Genomic DNA, 24,435 nt, shown 5'->3' with positions numbered 1-24,435 from the left:
CGCATGGCACAGGGAGATCAGCTATGTGGTTTATGACCACCTAGAGGGGTGGGATAGGGAGGGTGGGAGGGAGGGAGATGCAAGAGGGAAGAGATGTGGGAATATATGTATATGTATAACTGATTCACTTTGTTACAAAGCAGAAACTAACACACCATTGTAAAGCAATTATACTCCAATAAAGATGTTTAAAAAAAAAAAAGACTGAATGAAGAGCAACTGCTTTATCTCACTAAGTACCTAATTCCATTAGGAGATCCCCTGGCATACGTTAATCATACAAGACAGAACTTGTTTAGGGACCACACAGCTGTCTATGCAGGAAACTGAGCTCATAAATCAAAGCTCTGTCCCCAGAAGAAATACTGTTTACCTTCACCAACTCCTTCCCTTCCCCCCTTTCCAGGTCATTCACCCTGACAGGCTGGGTAGCATGGGTCATTCACATAAAAACATGAATGTCTTTCATCTTAAGTGAGGCCTACACTGACTTGAAGCTGCTCTAGTATATCCTATAAACCACAACTTTGGAAATAAGGAAATGAAGCTGCCTCAGGTCTCACTGTGGTTACTACAATTGCTTACCAGGCACAAGTATCCAAAAATAAGCAACAGCCTGATTACCTGATTGCTAGGTGAAACCATAATACAAAGTACCTTATGCCTCTGCTCCCTAATCTGTCAAACACATTCATTTTCATTAAGGAACACAGAGAAGGAAAGGAAATCTAGAGGATTTCACTGGCCATTCATGGAATAGAAAACTGACTTCTTGAAGCCCTTTAAGAATAAAGCAATGGGTGCCATGAACTATTTTTAATAAGGTCCTTAAAAGATGTGGTCAGATATGATACTTTGTATCAAAAAAGTCTTTAAAATGTTCATATCTGTTAATACATCATCCCTCTCCCACACTGGAGATACACACAAAGATTTGTATAAAAGTGTGTTTGTTGCAGCATTATTTATAATAAGAAAAAAAAAGCAGGAACACAAATATTCAACAGAAGAGTGGCTAAATAAATTGTATATTCATGTGTCTGACTGACATGCCACCATTAAAAAACCATTGGGGTCTTCGCTGGTGGCACAGTGGTTAAGAATCCGCCTGCCAATGCAGGGGGACATGGGTTCAAGCCCTGGCCTGGGAAGATCCCCCATGGTGCGGAGCACTAAGCCCGTGCGCCACAATTACTCAGCCTGCGAGCCACAACTACTGAGCCCACGTGCCACAACTACTGAAGCCCACGCGCCTAGAGCCCACGCTCCGCAACAAGAGAAGCCACCGCGATGAGAAGCCCGTGCACCGTAACGAAGAGTAGCCCCCGTTCGCTGCAACTAGAGAAAGCCCACACGCAGCAACAAACTCAACACAGCCAAAAAAATAATAAACAAATTAATTTAAAAAAAAACCACTGAGGAAGAATATTCAATGACATGGGAGAATGCTCATGATATAGTCAGTGAAAAAGACAATTACAAAACACTATACAGGGCTTCCCTGGTGGCGCAGTGGTTAAGAGTCCGCCTGCCAATGCAGGGGACACGGGTTCGAGCCCTGGTCCGGGAGGATCCCACATGCCGCGGAGCAACTAAGCCCGTGCGCCACAACTACTGAGCCTGCGCTCTAGAGCCCGCGAGCCACAACTACTGAAGCCTGTGTGCCACAACTACTGAAGCCCGCGCGCCTAGAGCCTGTGCTCCGCAACAAGAGAAGCCACCGCAATGAGGAGCCTGCGCCCCGCAACAAAGAGTAGCCCCCGCTCACCGCAACTAGAGTAAAGCCCGCGTGCAGCAGCGAAGACCCAATGCAGCCAAAAATTAAATAAATGAATAAATAAATAAGTTTAAAAAAAAAAAAAACATTATACATAGTATGAGCTTCGTTTTGTGAAAATATGTATGTATGCAAGAGAAAAAAAGACTGAGAGGATATACATTAAGATAGTGGGGCTTCCCTGGTGGCGCAGTGGTTGAGAGTCCACCTGCTGATGCAGGGGACACGGGTTCGTGCCCCAGTCCGGGAGGATCCCACATGCCGCGGAGCGGCTGGGCCTTTGAGCCATGGCCGCTGAGCCTGCGCGTCCGGAGCCTGTGCTCTGCAGCGGGAGAGGCCACGGCAGTGAGAGGCCTACATACCGCAAAAAAAAAAAAAAAAAAAAAAAAAAGATAGTGGCCACCTCTTCTTTATTTTCAAAATTGGAAGTAATCAACAGCTTATTTTTAACATTTTAGTTATCATTTTATGATTGGGAGAAAAGTTATTTCAAAATAGGAAGCTGTTAATTTGCTTTCCATGGCTTTTCAACATTCACTGTTACTCTTAGATTTGCCCATGTCACAGGCCAGTTTCAGAAATAATCTGAAAGCCTTAGGGAAAACCCAACTCTTTTACTTCCTAAACTTTTTAGGTCACTCCAAGGAAGGCGAACTTAATTTTCTGAAGTAGAAGACACCTCAGTTCCTAAATCTACATCAACTACCTGTACTTCCCATTCATCAGTTCCTATCAAAGCAATAGTTTGTCTAAATCTAGATTCTAGAGCTGCAGTTTATGGCCCGCCCTGGCTCCCTGTAAAAGAAGAGAGCAGGCATCGCTCTGACATCAGCTATACACATGTTACAGGGGATGGTGCTGGGAGGTCCAGATTCTAAACTGGCTGGTCTGTGAAATCTACAAATAACCACTGTCCATGTCCCCTGTTTCGGTGTATTTTATGCTCCAAGAACACGGCAGAAAAACACCTTGGTGTGGAGTAAGTCACCTGCCTTAGACACAGGAGGCCTCTATACCGTATGGTTTGAGGAACACCAGAGACCCAAACTACCCTTCTTACCATAATGCTGTCCCCTCTCCTTCTAAGTGGTCTGAAGACCTCACGGTCAGGTGTGAGGATGCAACAAAAAAGGTGGCAGTCTTTGACTCTGGAGGGGCACTGTCAACAGGTGCATGTTTTCCAGGAGCACACGGAACTCAAGGACAGGAGAAGGCAAAAAGTTCCCATTAATACATGGCAGTTCAGTTCATGGGAATTACCAGATTGCCCCTAACTACAAGTCCTTCCTGCAGGAGTCCAGTTTTTGACTGGTGGGGTCAGTGGGGGATGGAACAAAATACAAGAGAAACAGGAAGGGTCAGGTGCAGAGGTTACAGACTGGTGAGCCAATCCGGCCCATGAACATGTTTGTTTCACTCTCCTCCACATGATGCAAAAATAAATGTTGTGGAACGGTGAGATTTCACATAAAGACACCTATTTTGGCATCTCCTCTGAATATCAGAAGATTTAGCAACACTGGGCCTGCAACCCCACAGCAACACCTGGCTGGGCCGTCTGGAAGGGCATGTGCTTCCCAACTCCCACGTGCCGGGTGCAGTACTGAGTACGAACGATGCCAACCCCAGCCCCCTGCTCACGCCTGTGCCCTGCCTCGCTCCTGTACATGCCGGAGTCCGCAACACCCTCTCTAGAGCCAGGGGGACAGTAAGGGCAGTGGTCCTTTCCGGTTCATTATACTGTTTCGGTTTCAAATCTGTTACAACACTCTATCAAGAAAGGTGAAACGTACCTTACGAGACAGAGGAGTTGTCATTCTTTCCATAAAAAAGAAACTAAAACTTGCTTTAATTCTGAGAGTCCCAGCTGACTAGAAAAGAGGTCTAAGAGATCCCAGAGAGGTTTGCACAGACTGAAGTATACCCACACTGGCGGTCAAAGTACTCAAATAGCCAGTCTCTAAATGGTAGTGTGAGTAACATTTAAAGAATACAGTTCCTTTTCCTTGGAGTTCCGCCCCTCCAGGGAATCCACCCCTAATTCCCTTAGCTGGAAACCTCAGTTCGTTATGTGCCAGCAGGGGTACTGACTCAGAATTTAACACAACATTTTATAGTAGTTCCTTCTGAATTCTAGGGAGGAAACTTTCTAGCTGGCTAATCAGAAATCCCTGTTTTAGAATAAACTCTCAGTACTCAACATAAAAATGTTTCTAATGTGGATTCCCCCCACCAAATAATTTGTGCTATTTCATAATTTATCCATACAAGATAGATAATGATCTTTTTTGATCACCTGGATATGCAGACTAAGTAAACTGCTGGCTTAAATTCATTAATGCCTAGCTTCTAAAGTGCTGCTTGGTTTTCAAGTCACAAAATAGGCCTGCTTAAGTATAAAATTATCATGCTTCTATTACCACATTTATATCCCAGAATATTATAGTTTTAAATCACTGCAATGGTTAAAATAAATTCAAACTATATTATGAATTAATATAATAAACAAAGCTAACCAAATAAAACCTACAGGTACCTTAAATATTATGAGCATGGCAGAAAATGAAAATAAATCAGGTCCAACAATGTATACTGCTCAGAGACAATGCTAGACTAATATAAATGAAAAACACGTTTCCACAGAGACACTGAACTTACTAATAAATATAAATATGGCTGTACTACGTTTCTTTTCACTTAATAATTTCCAAAGAATTTATTTTCACTTAATAACTTCCAAAATATTTAGTAGCAGCTATATCCAACATATTTAATCTAATTCTTTCTGAAATGTCATGTAGTTTTACTAAATTTACCTCTCAGCTAGAAATGATACTGTTACAAGTGAATGGTCCAATGCACCTGTGGAAGCGGAAAGGCCTACTTTGGCAGCCACCACTCACGAGGAGAGTGTCAGGCAAGTCACTGTGCAGCGCAGGTTGTCAATGCAGGTGACAGGTAGCACACGTAGGGAAAGCAGCCAGGGTAAAGCCCCAAAGCCCCAATCACTGTCTCCCAAGGTCATATTTTCTTCCACAAACTATTCCTGACACACAGCAAAATGTATTCAAATGCAAAAGAAAACAAGCAAAGATACCATTTTCTGTTTGGCACCAGAGATGACATACAAGCAGTCAACGCATTTTCTAACCAGGGGGATTTCCTTGGAGGGAAGTTTGGAAACATGGAATCTAAGCTCTCTCTCCAGCTACCACAAAGACAAAGAGAATGGCTAGAGCTAAGGGGGAAGAGAGAAGGCAAGACCCACCAGGAAAGATGAATAAGACAAGGCAAACTGAGATTTCCTCCGAGTTCTTGGCTGACATGTGGCTTGTGCCTAGATTCCTTGGCCCTGAGGACCAACCAACCCACTGGCAGAGCAAATGGCTTTTTCAAAAGTCCCTTGGAGGAGTTTTCTCCCCTTGCCCTTGTAACTTCCAGAAATTCTTAAACCTCCTCACAGCCTGGAAAAAAGTCCTGACAGAGTACTTAATTTTAAAACTCTCTGGGAAATACCAAGGAAAAGGGCTTAGAGTGGAGAAAGTCCTTCTATTCTTTAGAAATAAAATCAGTTAACAACTTACTCAAGAACAACAAATAGTTTGACACTGGATGGCAGGTCCTTGGCCTGGTCTAATGTAATATTTAGGTTTTCCACCTTCAAAAGCCTTTGAGTTGCACTGCACTGCATCTTTCCTCCCCCTGCCCCCATCTAGTATTTTCCCTGCACAAAGGTAATATTCATTCAACAAGTATTTACTGAGCATCTACCCTGTGGCAATCACTGTGTACTGTGGCAGACAAGAAAAAAGGAGGTCCCTGCCCTCGTCGAGCTTACATTCTTTTATGGGCATAATAAGCCCGTGTAAAAATTCAAAGTATGTAGAAATAGACAATGTAGAAAGTAAACATCTCCTATAATCAGCTACAATTGACCATTTGGTGTATACTATTTCAAATAATTTTCTGTGTATATAAGAATCATACCTAACCATATTTTGTTAATGGTTCATACCATATGATCTGTTTTGCTATTTCCGCCCCTTTAACAATCAATATTGGGGTGTTTCCATTACCTTCTTTTAAGATGAGTTTCCACCTTTCAAGAGACTCCTTTGTAACCTTCCCCACTTAAACTACTGTGATTTCCCACGTAGGACTCTTTAGGGACTTGGGAGAGGGCTGGAAAGGTCTATAAAAGGCCACCTCCCCCTGGAGTACCTGTCTCAGGGAATGCTCGTGGGCTCTTCCTCTGGAATTGACTGCTCTGTCTTGTTTCTTTCCCATAGTCAGGTCTCAACTTTGGATTCTACCCCCGCTTTGTGCCTACAATCTCTAAGATGACAAAACAGGGGCTTCTTGGATTATCTTTACTTTGCTCTTTTGCACAGCTATTCACACCAAAATCATACTGAACCCACTGATGATTAAAAATCAGTATCTAAAAATATGGCCATTTGCTTTCAACGGATACATAATTTTTAATTGTGTGTAGACACCTTAAAATGTGGGAAATGAAAAATAGGAAGTAGTGTAAACTGTCTATTGTTTTTCCCCCAACAGCAAGACCACACTAAGTAGCCTTCTATAAGGCAGAGGTTACATGACAATCTCAAATGTTGGTGTCTGGAGACAAGATTAAATGCAGAAGTACAAAGACTGAGAACTGCTAGCCAAACCACCTGAGCAATCTGTGGCATCAGCAAATCCTGTCAAAGAAGAAAGTTAGCTGTTGTTAGCTTTTGCTGTCTTCGTCCCCCTTAAGAAAAACATAAAATCATAAAACATAAACACAAGGTTTATATGGGCTAGAAAGTGGAATGAAGACCAGTGACATTTTGCTCACCTACCAGCTTAACCTAGAAAGAGTTGAGTCACAAATATTCATATCACAGCTACTAAAAACACAATCAGTATACTCACGGATGGATCAGAACACTATTTATAAAGTATATTGTCATTAATCTATATGATCCCAAAATATTTCCCTAAGACCCAGATCTAGTAATATAAGTTAGCTCCTGGGTAGGAGTGTAAGTTAAACACTCCTCAGTGTCGGTGAATGAGTTAAAATGTCTTAAAGTGCTTCTCTATCCCTCCTCTCCTCCTCCCTCCCCTCTGAGTCAGGGCTATCACACTTGCTTAGTGATTACTGGAAAAGCCCTGATACACGTTTTCTCCTCTTCTCCCAAGGCTCTCAAGTCTCCAAATAAGCAGAACTGTATGAACAAACCACCTTATAAGCAGTAACACTTTGGTGCGCTTAAAATAACCAAACAAATTCAGACAGGGAAAAAGAGTGACTTTTCAATATATGAAAACATATCCCAGATTCCCACTTTCCCCTGAAGAAAACGCACCCCCACCTTCACCCTCAGAACTTACCACTTTGGCCACGCCCACACCCCCGGCACCTCAGGCCTTCAAAGCAGTCACTGGTGGCCTTTCCTCAGGGTAAGTTGATGGTTACATCCCCAATCCTAAATTTTCCAATTCAAGGCTCTTCGCTCTGCTGCTGTCAAGCAGGCCTACCCCGGATTTATTCCTAAAGGGCAAATTTCCTGCTGGGTGGCTCTAGGCTATCTGAACCAGACTAACTCCCACGTAGCACTAATCAGAACCGAATTCTCAGAGACCCTGTAAGCTTTCAAGGGTACGAGTGGCTGGCCCCCTTCTGTTCAGAAATAAGTACACCCCTGTGTCTTTGGCAAGAGCAAGAATTTTTAAAACACTTAAAAGAGCATATCTCTAGAAAAATGTAAAATTAAATGAATTCTAAGCATTTCTTCTGTAGATTTTAGCCACGAGAGCATAAAACTTGGCTCTGGCGCCAATCCTTATGTCAGCTTTAGCTGTGTGTGCATTTAAAACAAAAACACAAAATGTTTTTAAAAAACAGAAAAATAAAGCAGGTTGATAAAACTTTTTTTTTAAGCAGCATGGTATAACAGCAAAGGCAGAAGTCAAGAAATTTCGGTTCCGGTCCTGGTAACTACCACTCTAGCTGGGTTACTTGGACTAGCCATTTACTGTTGTAAGGCTTGTTTACTTTTCTGCTAAAAAGACAGGGTTGGGGAGGCTGGTCTAACTGTCTCTTAGAACTCTTGCAGTTCCAAAAAAAAAACACCTATCATTCTAAATTCTACTCAGTTTTGTCAAATGCATCTCTACTAGGCAAACTGTGCATACTTTTCCTTCATGACTCTTCACACCAAACATTCAACTATGTTAAAGAGTTGATATCTTATTAAGAATAAGCACTAGAAACAAGAAAGGTTAATCTTCTGTCTTGAACACAAAAAACAAAGAAAGAAAAGGCGGGATGGAAATAAACCAAGAAGAGACTTTTGCTTCCACATTTCTACAGAATATGGATCACTTTACATTTTGTACTCAGTTTTAAATTCTCTCCCTTAACCAGGAAATTGAAACAAGTAACAAACCCCAACAAGAAACCCCACAGTCTTGGGCTGTATTTGAGAGGGAGCTTTGTGCCAAGTACAAACAAAAGTGTTGGCTCTTCTGCTTGTAGGCCCTGAAACTACAGGAAGGCAGCTCAGGTGTCGCACCCTGACCTGCCGGATCTTAGAGTGACCACTGAATGATCACACAGACCTGCCATGGAATATTCCACGTCAAGTGAAAACCAGTGTTAGGCTAAATTGGGAAAATGATTTCAATATAATTTAGGTGAAAAAAGCAGGACACAAAAACTACACAAACACAGCGAACAAACTTAAGGATACCAATGGGGGAAGGAGGGGGTGGGATGAATTGGGAGATTGGGATTGACATATATACACTACTATGTATAAAAAAGACAACTAATGAGAACCTACTGTACAGCACAGGGAACTCTACTCAATGCTCTGTGATGACCTAAATAGGAAGGCAATCTAAAAGAGGGGATATATGTATACATATAACTGATTCACTTTGCTGTACAGCAGAAACTAACACAACACTGTAAAGCAACTATACTCCAATACAAATTAATTTAAAAAACCCTACACAAACACTATGGCCCCAACTATATAAATTTAGTTGATGAAATACAACAAAAATTTAACAGTGATTTGTGTCATATATTTCCTCCTTTTTCCACCTAAATTTTCTATAATTTTTTCACACTTAAAATACTTTAAAATTGACCACTGAAGAAAAAAATTGAGCAAACGTCACTCTAATTTACAGGATTCCTTTCTAACCCAGCACTCACTTAAAATAACTGATCTTCCTTATTGCTTTTTTGTTTCTGTCTAGCAGTTTTTTCCACGTCAGAATTAAAAATATTTTTCGCTACCAATATTATAAGTCTGTTTCTAAATAACTTGGGTAAAGAATTCAGAAATCAAGCTGGCAGAAATTGGGTCATTTTGTAAGATATGTATTTCTCAAACCAAAAGAGGACTTTGGAGTGGCTTTAGCAAGTTCCCAAACTTTTCCTGGGAAGGAGCCTACAGGCAACACTTACTGCCAAGTTCCCCACCTTCCCCCACCTTAGTGGATCTATCAGCATACTTTTTTTTTTTTTAACATCTTTATTGGAGTATAATTGCTTTACAATGGTGTGTTAGCTTCTGCTTTGTAACAAAGTGAATCAGTTATACATATACATATGTTCCCATATCTCTTCCCTCTTGCGTCTCCCTCCCTCCCACCCTCCCTATCCCACCCCTCTAGGTGGTCACAAAGCACCGAGCTGATGTCCCTGTGCTATGCAGCTGCTTCCCACTAGCTATCTATTTTATGTTTGGTAGTGTATATATGTCCATGCCACTCTCTCACTTTGTCACAGCTTACCCTTCCCCCTCCCCATATCTTCAAGTCCATTCTCTAGTAGGTCTATGTCTTTATTCCCGTCTTACCCCTAGGTTCTTCATGACCTTTTTTTTTTTTCTTAGATTCCATATATATATGTTAGCGTATGGTATTTGTTTTTTTCTTTCTGACTTACTTCACTCTGTATGACAGACTCTAGGTCCATCCACCTCACTACAAATAACTCAATTTCGTTTCCTTTTATGGCTGAGTAATATTCCAAAACTACAAATAGAATTACCATATGACCCAGCAATCCCACTACTGGGCATATACCCTGAGAAAACCATAATTCAGAAAGAGTCATGTACCAAAATGTTCATTGCAGCTCTATTTACAATAGCCAGGAGATGGAAGCAATCTAAGTGTCCATCAACAGATGAATGGATAAAGAAGATGTGGCACATATATCAGCATACTTTTTCTGTTACGGGCTAGGAGTGAACATCTTTGGCTTTGCAGGCCATAGAGTCTCTGTCGCAGTTACTCAACTGTGCCACAGTAAAGCAGCCATAGACACTACGTAAATGAATGAGCGTGGCTATGTTCCAATAAAACTTTTTTTTACAAAAACAGGCAGTGGGCCAAGTTTGGCCTGTGTGCAGTGGTCTGCCTGCCTGTGGTGTACAGCACACTAGAGAACATCCTTGGAGCTTGGAGAGACGGTGAAAAGACCTGAAGGACTGCTTGCTCCTTCACAGGGAACAACCATCGAACTTCATTTTGACAGCCACACCGATCTCCAAGAATTCTTTGAAGGTGGTGTACTAATGAACATTCCCCCCAAAATCAATGAATTGGTTCCTCAAATACAGTAGTTTTCAACCATGATACTGAGACAGACATAGCTATGTAGAATGTGCTGCAATTAATTTACTATTAATAATACAGCTCTGGTTTTCAAACGATTTTTAGAAAAAGCTTCATAAAAGGGATGATCAGTCTTATCCTTATAGCCAGCCTGGAACTATACACAGCCTTGGGTGTACCTGCAGGAGCAAAGGACTCATGTACATACTGTCAACCCATGTACGTTTGCATCAGAAGCAGCCTTAGAGACCACAGAGCCCAGCCCTTTCCATCCGAAGATAACAAATCCACTCTATGACTAACAGCTCAAACATGTCAGGTTTGGATCCGTTACAGTCTTATTAATATTCATCAAAACATACATGAAGTCAAGGAAGAAGAAACAGGAGATAGCCAAGAAGGGCGAGGGACAGTGTGACAATTCGCTAGGATAGATATCCTTTTCCTTTTATAAACTTTCATTGTTGTTCATCATAGAAAAACTTGAAAATGCATGAAAGAGAGAAGAAAAATTAAAAGCCCCCATACTATCATGGAGCAATTAACTATTGTTATCATTTTGGTTCCTTTCCCTTCAAATCCTTTCTCTGTGTATATCAGAAAAACAAAATGTTTTTAATAAGATTGATTTCTACTTTCTTCATGAAATATTATGTCATAAGCACTTCCCTATATTATTTAATATGGCTCAAAAATATGATTTTGTAATTTCTGTATTAAAAATCTATGGAATAGATGGACCATAATTATTTAAATTTCTCCCCTATTGTTGGATATTTATATCATCTCTTTACTTTTTATAATATTATATTAAAAGTTGAAAATAATCCTATGGAAGCTGATAAAACTATTTAAATATAACATTTTATATTTAGGTATTTGACAGCAGGTATTGCCTAAAGCAGAGTAATATTCTGGGGCCCTTCAGATCAAGGCACATCAGAGGACACATCAGTGACCACAGGAAGAGGTATATACCCCAGGAGCAGGCACAGAAGCACTGGACCCACGACTGGAAAATGGGCCATCTGAGACCTTGAAATTCTTTACTAAAGGCAGATCAGGTAGTAGAGTCAACCAACATGGCAAGTGGGGCCCAAGTGAGGTGGTATCACAAGACAGCCTTGACTGCTCTCTCTCTGCAACACCCTACAGAGGAAAACTGTTTTGACTGGACTGCTATTATTAAAATTGTGTAGGAGAAAGGATGTTAAAAAGATGGTGGCAGATGTTTCATTTATAGCATATAGTAAATTTGTGGGATATTCCCTTTGACATAGAAGGTCAACTAATTGGTCTTTCTCCCATGGGCAAATGGAAGAGAGTTCTCTGCTGAGTGTTTTCTCTGCAGGGTATGATGGGGCAGAATGTCAAATCAAAACAGATGTGGATGCCAGCCTGGCATCAGCAACAGCATGTATGCTTCCAGAAGTGGCAGAGGGCTCTGAAACCTCTAGCGACTTCAGCAGTAGAACCCACATATATTTCCCTTCATCTAGCTGCCAATAAGAAAACTAAAACAAATTAATAATCTAATTCATAACACTAGAAAAACCTTCCCTCATAAATTGTCTGTTCTGAAGCAAGCCAAAGGAAGAGGAATAAAGATAACTTAGTGGAGGGAAGGAGTTACAAGTGCCCTCTTGAGTTATGTATTTTTAAAAAGCTCCTCGAAATAATGACATTTACAGCAACATGGATGGACCTAGAGATTATTATACTAAGTGAAGTAAGCCAGAGAAAGACAAATACCGTATGGTACCACTTATATGTGGAATCGAAAATATGATACAAATGAACTTATTTACAAAACAGAAAGAGACACACAGACACAGAAAACAAACTTACGGTTACCAAAGGGGAAAGGGGTTGGGGAGGGATAAATTAGGAGTTTAGGATTAGTAGATACAAACTACTATATATAAAATAAACAACAAGGTCCTACTGTATAGCACAGGGGACTATATTCAATATCCTGTAATAATCCATAATGGATAAGAATATGAAAAAGAATATAGATATATATGTATAACTAAATCACTTTGCTGTACACCAAAAAGTAACACAACACTGTAAATCAACTATACTTCAATTTTAAAAAATAAGGAGAAAAAAATAAAAAAGCTCCAATTCAGATCTCAGTTTGCAAATGGAAAGATATGAAGTAAAATGCACATATGTGTATTTTATTAAATACATAAAATACAGCAAAATGAAGTCTGAGCCAGTCAAGGTAATACAACGTTACTCTTTAACTGAAAGATGGGGAAAGGAACATTTCTGATTAAAATCCATGTCTAACGCTGTGCAGTCGGCCCTTGAACAACGTGGGGGTCAATCCCAGTATAATTTACAGTTGGCCCTCCATATCCATGGTTCTTCCACATCCGCAAATTCAACCAACCAAGGACTATGTAGTGCTGTAGTATTTACTATTGAAAAATAAACACATATAAGTGGTCCCATGCAGTTCAAACCCGTGTTGTTCAAGGATCAACTGTAGTTACCTATGGAATTTTTAGAAAGAGATTATTTTTCAAACCTAACTTTCCCAGAATTATTTGGGGGATAATTCATATTTTAAGTGGACAATCAAGAACAAGTCCAAAGTGGTAAAGGACAACTTTCTCCACCCCCACCCTCATTTTTCTATCTATCTGACAAAGATTTGCACGAACAGGACACACACTCTTCTTTTTGTGTCTATGCCACAAGAACTTTGGATATGCAAACAGAAGAGGTCAAGGACTAAAGATATGCCTCTCAAAACCATGAGAAGAATCAAGTTACATGTAAATTTGTCAAATGTGGAAAGTAATCACTGTCACCACTCACTCAGAACACTGGAAAGGGCTGGAGCCAATGCTTCTGGACAACGGCACAGGTGACCAACAAACCCATGTGAAATAAACACTGAATGTCAAACACCACAAAGTTAGTTGTCACAGTATCTGATCACAAACAACTCCTACAGGCATACTTGGAAGTGTGTTTTTCAAGACCTAAGTCAAGTTTATGGAAAGCGTTGGTAAGGTCACAGCACACACACTTACCTTACCAGTGCATCTGGTTTGCTTAGCTGGTTATTAGGAATACAGTTTTCCATTAAGTCCTTGTGTGCACTTGGGCTCTTGCTAGGGCATTTCTGCTTCTTCTCGTTTTTACTAGACGAGGAAGGAATGCTCCCATTTGTGGCGCTGTGACTTCGAGGTGAGGAGTTCACAACTCCACTGGCATTTTTGTAGTTTTTTGAGGAAGCAGTGCATGAGTCCTCTTTCAAGAGATTTTCTGTACTTCCCACGAGATCATTATTTAATCTTTTACTATTGATATGGTTTTCCATATACTCAATTTCTTGTATTTTAGAGTCTACAGGTTGTAGAATATTGTTGTTATTTATTCCAAGGTTGTGTTTTTTGGCATCTTTGTCTTTTTCTTTCCCTTTTTCTCGGTATTCTATCTCTGGCAAAGTTGTGGAGAGTTTTTTATTGGCTGGGATACCTCCGTTGTGGTGTATGAGGATTGAGGAATCCATATCAGGTAATCCTTTGGCTGCTACAATACCAAAAACAAACCAACAAGCAAAGAAAACCCACACTGGAATATTTAGTTGTAAAAAAACCACAATGGATTGATTCAATACACTGCATCATCTACACTTAGAAACTCACTACCTTAAGCTGCAAACTCATTCAGAAGCAATAACCGCACCACTTATGCTAACTTCAAGAAGCAAATCCAAATAAATTTGAGAAGCTGCACATTTAGAAAATCGCCATCATTTATAAACACCAAGCCATTAAAGTTTTGGCCTTGGAAGTAATATGAGGATTTTACAATTAAGTCATACTTCACTTATCAGTCAAATCAAACTTGTCTATCACGGGGGTGATAGGACACAGGCACATCATACTCTTAAAAGGTCACATTTTAAAAGATGCTTAGATTAAACAAACTTAATAATTTTACTGCAAAGAAAGAGATTAAATGAAACAAAAAGGTGTGATGTTAGGATACAGGGCATCTATCCTCTGCCGGACTTTATCATTAAAGTAATAAGAAGTCTATTATCATTTACTAGGCCACTTACAAAGAATTTTCTGTATCAGGTCTACATATTCCAACTTGTCAAAGTCTACTTGAAGAGATAATTTTGCACCACACCAGATAATAAGATTTTGTCATGTATCAACTAAAAACATGACCCTCTCAAACCAAAGAAAACTGGTATTGCTATCAATTCATCTGTTGAATTGGTTATATATTCATGAAAGAGGTTGTATTAGAAAAAGGTCAATCTGAGATCCATGTTGCATTATACAAACCATTTAAAGTGAGACCTAGCCATCTTTGCTCTATTCAGAAGAATTTTGACTTATAAAACAATTCTATATGTTTACATCTCTATCTTGCTTATACTTTGGTTCTTGGTTTGCTTCAATTACAAATGCACATAGTTATATACACTATTTTGTTACTGAGAATAAATATTTTAAAATATTTATAACAAATAAAATATTAAAATAGAAAATAAGCTATAAAAATAATAAAATAAACGTATTTAAAAGCACATGGCCTTCAGACACTAGGTAGAAAACATCACGCACATTCTGTATTTCATGACCAAACAAAGCAACAGCCCTGAAGAGGCACACCAGAAGACAGGAAAACCCTTGGTAATTTTCCAGAGCCCTAGCAACTTTTCCGAAAAAAAAAAAAAAAAAACAAAAACTGACAGACAAAATAATGCCTAACCTATTGAGTCAATAGCTTTAGAGTAAAGACCTACCTTCCTCAGCCTCTTTTTCTTGCTTTTGTAGCATTTGTTGCTCTGCGGGGAGGGCTTGTTGAAGAAGCTGCATGTAAAATTCGTTCTCTTTCTGCACTTCCTTCTGCTTCCTCAACCGCATTTTGTAGCTTACATAACTTTTGAAGCCAAAGCCCAAAGTCACCACAGGGTACCCAATACTAGAAAGAAGACAATCCCGCCAGTAATTGTAAGTTAAAAACAAACAACATGTGCATCAAGTACATGAGGACACCTATGACTGAAATTAAGAAATTCTAGATGATGATGATAGTTGAGCATTCAGTAAACACACACGTATTGTGTAATGCATGCTGTGGAAATCAGAGGCAGCTGGCACGTAGAACAAACCCCCAGGGAACAGCAGGACTGCTGGACCATAAGAGGCTGCCCATCAGACTTTGGCATTCTTCAAATGAACTCAAGGAGTTACCGCAGGGACTGTTGGATACAGTGGCTAATGTCTTTGATTAACATTGAACTGCCTTATGCATGATTAGAACTTAGGCATCTGTATGCTTTTAAGAACTAACAGGGTAGAGATTTTATGAGTGTGAGTGGTCATAAGTGAACATTACAAGTGTTAAAAAAAATCAAAAGGACATCATTTGGTTTTTAATACTAGAAGGCAGGGTCAAATTCAGGTCACTAATCTTCTTGCTGCCTGAGGGGTACGGTCACCAGTTATTCCTGGAAAATTAGTTCATACATAAACACTCTATCAAACATAAATTCAAGAATCATTTAACTAAGTATCTGATGTTATCAGTGCCAACAACTGGTTTGCACCAACAAATTAAACCACCTGTACTTACAACCCTAATCTCTGGGATACAAAGTTGAAATATTTTCATTCAACTCATCAGTCTGTCTAATATCATTTCAAAGTCTCTGAAAACACTGTTGAAACTCATATTAAGCTTCATTAACATGAAAACAACAATTATAATTAGTCTAAACGTGATCACACCACAAATTTAAAGTGACAAGTTTTACTGACCAGGTTTATTTAATTCACTTGTTTGTGAAAAGACTTTAAACATACTGGAAACGATTTTTTTGTTGTTGATTCCTATTTGTTTTGGTTTCTGCCATAAATATTAGCAAAAATTGGTGTATTTAAAAGAAATATACATTACGTGGTTATTTCCGCAATAGATAGAAACAAGAATCAAGCTCATTTTAAAACATGTTTCATGGTTTAAGGTTAAAAATAATATTCCTTAAAAAATTATTAATAATATTCTCTTACTTTTGTAAATAGGCAAAGGAAATTGTAAGTTCATTTAAGCTCCATGAAATAGCCATATATTTCACTAAGACTTTTTGGAATCATTATCTGATTACAATAAAAATAGATAACATATATCAGACACCTATGTGCTTGGCATTAAGTTAAACACTTTACATATATCACCTTATTTCATCTCTCCCATGACACCCCATGAGACAGGTTCCCAATATATAGGTAAGAGAACTCAGGCTTAGAGAGGGTAACGTGTCCGAGGCAACAAAGCTGTTAGGGGGCAAAGCTGGGATTCAAACACCCATCTGCCTGACTACAGGGCTCATGTTCTTTACCACACCATGTTATGTTATCTTCTGGATTCATGTAATATCTCTGAGAAAAAATTTACAATTGAAAACACTGAATTAGATTACAGATTAAGAATACACATAATACTCACCAGTGAGCAGCAAATGGACGACAAAGGTCTACATGAAAATTTTTGAGATCTTTAAATCTAATTGCTGCTTCAATATAAACAAAGAGTATCCAGAGGGATACTGTGGGCAAACACACTCCCCTTTCTGTGGGAAAGTAGCAGAGAGACAAGCATCAGTGAAACATTAACTAATATAACAGATGGGTTGTTTGGGAGACTGGCTCAACTACAGTAACTTTAAGACTTTCAAACTCGGGACTTCCCTGGTGGCACAGTGATTAAGACTCCGCGCTCCCAATGCAGGGGGCCTGCGTTTGATCCCTAGTCAGGGAACTATATCCCACATGCATGCTGCAACTAAGAGTTCGCATGCCACAACTAAGGAGCCCGTGAGCCACAACTAAAGAGCCCACCTGCTGCAACTCAGACTCAGCGCAAGCAAATAAATAAATTAAAAAAAAAAAAGACTTCCAAACTAATTAAAAAGCAATATGATCCAAACTGAAAGCTTTTATATGACAAAAGACGCCTGGAATCATAGACAAAAATAAAAACACGCATTCTGGCAGATAATATTTACAATATATGTAAAACAAAGAAGTCATAGCCCTAGCATACAAAGAGCTCCTACAAATCAATAGAAAGTCAACTGAAGAAAAAAATTTGAAAGTTATAAAAGAAAAAATATAGATGGCTAAAAAACATGTGAAAAGATGCCAACTTCATTACTGATTAGGGAGATAAAAATTTTTTAAATGAGATTCTATTATTTTAGCCTATCAGATAAAGCAAAAATTTTAAAGATGGGTAATAGCATAGGGAAGATATGTGAAACACTTCCTTCTCATACTCAGCAATAATATAAATTGGGGCAACTTTCTTAGAAGGCAATTTGGCAGTATAGTTAAAAATACTTATACCTTTGACCCAGAAATTCCAATTCCAGGAATTTACCCTACAGAAATACAAAAGAGCCCTGGGAAAAATGTATAAGAATATTCAATGTATTACTTGCAATAGCAAAAATTAGGACTTAGAATGAACTTAAATGCCTATCAACAGGAAATGTTTAATTATGATAAATCTATATAATGAAATATGATGCAGCTTTTCAAAAGGATGAAGATCTGTACTACCACAAAATATGTAAAAAACACAAATTCTTAAGTAAGAATGAGTTACACAGCACTAAGAAATGTTTGACATTTAAGTATTACTCAAAAAAATTTTTTTCTTAACTACAAGCTCATATTCCTTTTGTAATTAAAAACAATTTTCAATGTAGGAAAAAGCAACTTGCAATAGAATAAATAAAACTCAAATAATGAGATAATTTTCACTGGGCTTTAGAATCAAAGTCTGTAGGCTATGTCCATCTATGTCAGGACATGACTAATAATGGGATATTTCATGAAAGACAGACCACAAAGGCATGAGATCCACTAACTCTGGAAAGATCTCCTTTGAGACCATATAAAGCTAGCAAGTTACAGAAGACAGAACTGGAGGGAAAACTCAGTGACCTGAAGAACTAAATGGCTTTTTTCTAAGACTCTTTAGGATGAAACACAAGAAAAATTATAGCATCTTGGTACTAGAAAGATGATCATTTAGCCCAACTTTCATTTTATGGAAGAGTAAAGTGAGGCCCAGAGTTTATACAAATTGGGTCCAAATCACAGAGATAACAATGAATCTGCTTCTAAGGAGAACCTAAATCCCCATAGACCTAGTCCATAAGGTAAGAAGACACTCGAAGCTCCGTGAAGACAGCTAATGGTCTCAACCATTCTTACAGATTTAATGTACTAGAAAAAGTGTATTTTCACAATGCAGGAAGACCAACAGCAACCCTTAGGATAATGCATTTTCAATTTCATTTCAAAATGCATTTAAAAACATTTATATTCTGTACTCCCCTTATTAATTTCTAAAGTTATCATAAACAAAATAAGCACATTACAGAAAAAACAGAAAAATTTAGATAAGCTACCCATATTTCTACACCTATAAAATAAATAAGATCAAACCATGTTGAAAATATTTTTGAACTAGTATAATAGTCATGTTGTACATACAGGTGGTTTTTAGGTATTCTTTTGGCTTCTGTTATGTATGTATGTATGTATGTATTTAGGCCATGCTGTGCAGCACGTGGGCTCTTAGTTCCCCAACCAGGGATCGAACCCGTGTCGTCTACAGTAGAAGCGTGGAGTCTTAACCACTGGACCTCCAGGGTAGTCCCGTACATACAGTTTTATATCCTGTTTTCTCCCTCTTAATAGCAAGGAAAAAAAATTAATGATATAATATTTTCATTCTTTTGTGGCAATATATAATTTCATCAACCATTCGTAACATTCTTAAGAAAAATTTAAAATTTTAACAACTGAAAGAGAAATTAATCCCAAGCTATAAAAATTGCACTCATATTTATTGGGCCTAATAAGAACACAAAGTTAGTTTTGTTTGTTCACTAATCATTCCAAATTAAAACATACTTCATAATGTAGGTATTCCAACATGCATTTCTGAGCCTAGAGCTAAGGAGAGGCCAATATCATTTATAACATTAGCTTCATTGCTGCCCTGTGGGTCACCCACTGAACTCCAACAGGTTCTATTAACAGTTATATGAGTAGTTTTTCCTCAACTATTAAGACATTATTAAAGTAATTTAGGGAATCATTACAGTTCATCAGAGTCAGAGATTATCTGAGCTCGAAGGCTCCCTTAAACACTGTCTAGATTACTCTACCCTCACATGACAGAGAAGAAGCTGAGACCTAGAGAGAATGACAAGTATAAACGGCAACTCACTCGAAACTGAGGGCCAGGACAAGGAAATAGAAGTAAAAACTGGTATATAGGAAAATCACTTTAACTAGAGGAAAGCAGACTAAGGAACCAGCATGCTAGCTTATAAATTCAGTCAGATATGAGAGAGCGCTAAAGATGGAGAAAACAATGCTCGAAGTGGATACTTTAAATAAGAGCTGAACTGTTCTTCTACCATGGGACAACATCATCCTTATAGTATTTAGAGAAGAGAATGACTGTTGCTCCAGACAGCTTTTATTAGTTGGTGCTTCAACAGCGGTCAAAATTCTACAGGTTGCAGCTGGGCCTAGGAATCAAGTTTCATGCAGCTTTGCAGAGAAATGTGACGACCTGAGAGCAAATCATCATATCCCCATGCGTCCCTTGTGCAGGCTTCATAGTGGACTGGAGCTATCAAAACATCTCAGGTCATCTTAGTTTGTAATAGCAAAAGAATAGCTCTAAGAAGAAGGGAGGTGGCTACGTAGCTCCACTCAAGTCAGAACATACCTGAAATAGTACATTTTGGTTTAGAGAGCCACTAAGAACTAGGGAGATCAGAATGGTGCAAGTGCTTAAAATAACATACAAGCAAAAGCTGATGAAATAGGAGATGCTTTGGTCCACAGAAAAGAAGATGAGAGGATATGACAGTGTCTTTAAGGCTCTGAAGAAATGTTAACATGGATGGAAGATTACGCTCATTCAGTGTGGCTCTAATGCAGGGGTCCCATGTTTGGACTAGAGGGATGGTCTGTAAGCCCTTTAAAATAAAAAAAAAATTTTTTTCTGTATATTTCCATGTGTTTTTCTGGGGAAAGCCCTTTATATCCTCTAAGTGATCAGTGAGTCCCAAGACAGTCAAGACATGCTGGGTCAAAAGTGTAAGGAGGAAAATTCTGGCTCAGTAGGAGGAAGAATTTTCTATTCCAGTTGCCCCAAAACAACAGTAGTAAGTTCCTTGTCACTAGATTTTCAATCAGAGATTAAACCACCATGTGCCAGGGATGCTGTGGGGACTCTTATGCCAAATAAGGGTTCAACTAAATGACTTCTGACATTCCTTTCAATACTGAAGCTGAAGGAACATTTTTCCTATTTGGCACATGGCTGTCTTCAAGTCCACCTAAATAAAACCTGCTTCAACTTTTTTTTAAAAAATGGATATCTTCATAATGAGAGTTGGTAACTGAAATGTCTACAATCAAAATATCAAATCATAAAGGCTTAAAGTTTTGATTCAATAATAAAAAAATAAATTTTAAAGGTATATTATAATCTATTATGAAAAGGGACCTTTAAAATGTCCACATTTATACACTACCAAATGTAAAACAGATAGCAAGTGGGAAGCAGCAGCACAGCACAGGGAGATCAGCTTGGTGCTTTGTGACCACCTAAAGGAGCGGGATAGGGAGGGTGGGAGGGAGATGCAAGAGGGAGGGGATATGGGGATATACGTATACATATAGCTGATTCACTTTGTTATACAGCAGAAACCAACACAACATTGTAAAGCAATTATACTCCAATAAAGATGTTTAAAAAAAATTGAAGGATTAAAAAAAAGTTCACAGTAAACTCAACTCTAAATAATTTATTCAAGGAAATCACATTAAAAAAGTTTGAATCTAAGATTTCTATCTATCTAAGAAATCATTAAAACTTACCTGTGTGCCATACGTACTGAACCCACACATATGTACTAGCAGCAAAAAAAAGCCATTGTATGGGGATGAACAGCAGACATATTATATTTGACGTGAATGCTACACAAACAAAAAATACTGAGAAGGCCTAAAGGGAAAAACAAAATAAAAAACATATCTTAGAGCATGTTAATTTCAAACAGAGAATATTAAAAGCACATTGGACAAAATCTCTCAAAGTGCTATGCAATAACTACAGAACAAGTTACAACAGGAAATTTTAAATAGTTAAAATCACCCATATAAAAAGTAGTCGTTAATTTAGCATTAAAGAATAATCCTATTTATGGCCTCAAATCATGAAGAACTGGACCAGAACAAACACGCTGATTCACAGTGAGTTTACTTGGACTCCACAGGTGGGTTACCTAAAGGAAACAGAATTTTAACACAGAAAAGCCTCCTCTCTCCTCACAAAATATTACTAAAGAGACTCATTCTTAAAGGCTAGGCTGTTGGAGCACAGATAAAACACAACTGTGGCAAGAATTACACTGATGTTCATAATTTTAACAATGCAGCTTCCTCTGGACACATCATTATCTATTACTAACAGGACATGAGCTCAAAACCATCTTTTCAAGGCATGGATTTGCTCTGACCAAAGCACCAGGCCTGGGTAGAAGACGTACAGGTTTAAGATGTGGCTCTGGAACACAACATAACTACAGGTCAACCAAGGGAGCAAGCCCAGGCCTATGCCCTTGCTCTAATCCAGTAGTTCTCAAAACATGATCTGGGGATCCCTGGGGATCTCTGAGATCCTTCCAGGGAGTCTTCCAGGTAAAATAATTTTATAATAATACTAAGGCGTTATCTGCCTCTTTAATGCTCATTTACTCAGGAGTATGGTGGTGTCTTCTAGAAGTTACACGATAAGTGATATTGTAATCACCTGAGTTCACAAGCAGCTATGAAAATCCAGCTGTCTTCTATTAAGCCAGACATTAGAGAGATTTTCAAAAATGTAGTCAATCTTCTAATTATTTTGTTTTGGAAAATACAGTTATTTTTCACTTTGAAATGTAATGTGTATTAACATGTAATGGGTTTATTATTGCTTTTTTAAGTGAATTAAGTATTCAATTTTTATTTTAAATTTTATTTTATTTTAAATAAAAATTTAAATTTTTTATTTTTATTTAAATTAGATAAGTATTAAAATTTTTTCCAGTTTTAATTTCTAATATAGTAAAAATAGATAGATGTAACCTACATAAATAAAAGCTTTTTGGAGTCCTCAATAGTTGTTAAGAGTGTAAAGGATCTGGAGACCAAAAAGTCTGAGAACCACTGCTCTAACTCGAACCCAGTCACAAAGCCAGTGATAGGGGCTCCAGAGGTACTTCAGAGTAGAACCGGGCAATTACTGCTTTATCCACTACTCTGTCTTCCTCCTGAAATCCTCCCTCCCTCCCCTTCTTTTCACTGGAATGGTAGAGGAGGGAGTAAAATGATTTGATCAGTGGGTTTAGACAAAATAGCCTCAAAGGCTAGTTTCAGTCCATAGGCCCTGTTACTCAATACAGTCACCTAAGTATTGCTAATAAAATCTACTTTAAACAGTTTCACTGTCAGTTATTGAAGACTTTCTTAGAAGGGTAAATAAATCTTTTACACTTGAAAAATATATATATTAATAAACTTACCAGTCCCTGGTATCTGAAGGAATCATAGACGCTTCTGATGAAAAGCCAAAATGGCCACAGGTATTCAAATCTGAACTCCAGGACAAAATCTGCCAGGAGGACAAGTGCCCACACGACCAGGAATTTCAGGTATAAAAACGTACTGCAAAATATAAAAGAATTCAAGGTCATTTGTGAAGAGCTAGAAAAAGAAAATTCATTGCTTTATTTAAAGAGACAAAAAATATCTTCCTATACTATGAAAACAATGGAGATGAAGGACAAAAAGAGATGCTGCCATGGCCCACCTAAATTTTAAAAGCTCTGGTGTTCATTCTGGGACCCACAACTATCAAAATAAGAGGATGACCCAAAATGCTTAATTCCATTTAAGATGGAAAAGGCCCACTTAAATCTCACCACTATTTTAAAATGTGCTAAGTATATGACTTCACAATACTGCAACACTCTCAAAATTACAGCTTTCAAGCTGTTCTTCATTAGAAGAAATGTCATGGTTGAGTGGCTTGAAATTTGCTGTTTCCCCACCCCTCAACATCTGTTTGAAGAGTCTTTGAAATTCTTGATGCACATCCTTACACGCTTGAAGAATTCTGTCTTTTTCCCCCCGTTTCTCCTCTTGCCTCTCCCTATAGTATTCATGTGAATTAACCAAACAACAACCAAATGACTTCCCAAAACAGACAGAAATTAACTTAGGGAGCAGATGCCAATCACTTCTAAGGGCTGTGAGGGTACCAAAATGTACATTAAAGAAAAAAACCCTGAAAGATCCCAGCCTTGCTCTAGCTGAGATGTTAATGTGTGCTCCCACTTCCCTCTGGACTTACGTTAAATAGAAACACACCTTGATAAGCCAGTCAGAACACGTATCTAACCACTGTGATATCTCAAAGCAAGGTAAGGACCTGGATTAAAAAATATATTTTTCATATAATCTAAAAGCCCATTCTTCCAATTCATTAGTTGTATCATAGATAACAGAAGCTTTCAGACTCTACCTATTAATAAGCCCCTAATTCTAGGTCTTTAACCTGGTCATTTCTGGAGCAGGTTAAATTTAGGTATTTTTTTTTAAAGGTTTTCTAAGATATACAGATGGGAAGTACCTAAAATTCACTTTGACTCGGGCAACAGCCTTGCATGGTGTTTTGCAATACAAACATTCCAATATTGCTGATTAAATTAGCTGTCTGAATATACAACATGAGCAATAAAATCAAAACTTTTAATAAATAATTTTGAAATATGTTAAAATAAGGTACAAAAAGACTTATATTCTTGGGGGTAAAATTAACAAAAGCAGGATCCAGCACTGAGGCTTCTTTCGATGCCCTATAAAGCCACACAGGTAAAAGATGTCAAGAACAGACAC

At 38.3% G+C, this 24,435-nt stretch overlaps 1 protein-coding gene across 1 annotated transcript in view; it reads right to left on the bottom strand.

The window, feature by feature from the left end:
• Positions 1 to 23,231, bottom strand: part of MACO1 (macoilin 1) — a 42,050-nt gene extending 18,819 nt beyond the window's left edge. The window contains exons 1-5 of the mRNA XM_024766877.1: positions 23,061 to 23,231; positions 21,373 to 21,499; positions 16,904 to 17,027; positions 15,198 to 15,376; positions 13,462 to 13,963 (exon numbers count right to left, since the gene is read on the bottom strand). Coding sequence (XP_024622645.1) covers positions 13,462 to 13,963; positions 15,198 to 15,376; positions 16,904 to 17,027; positions 21,373 to 21,499; positions 23,061 to 23,231 — 1,103 coding nt within the window. The remainder of the gene's footprint in view (positions 1 to 13,461; positions 13,964 to 15,197; positions 15,377 to 16,903; positions 17,028 to 21,372; positions 21,500 to 23,060) is intronic.
• Positions 23,232 to 24,435: the final 1,204 nt, after the last annotated feature.

The sequence above is a fragment of the Neophocaena asiaeorientalis genome, unplaced genomic scaffold, assembly GCF_003031525.2.
Source record: "Neophocaena asiaeorientalis asiaeorientalis breed wild unplaced genomic scaffold, Neophocaena_asiaeorientalis_V1.1 scaffold79, whole genome shotgun sequence".
Classification (NCBI taxonomy): Eukaryota; Metazoa; Chordata; class Mammalia; order Artiodactyla; family Phocoenidae; genus Neophocaena; species Neophocaena asiaeorientalis.
The sequence above is the reverse complement of the archived record's forward strand: the minus strand, read 5'-3'. Positions and strand labels throughout refer to the sequence as shown.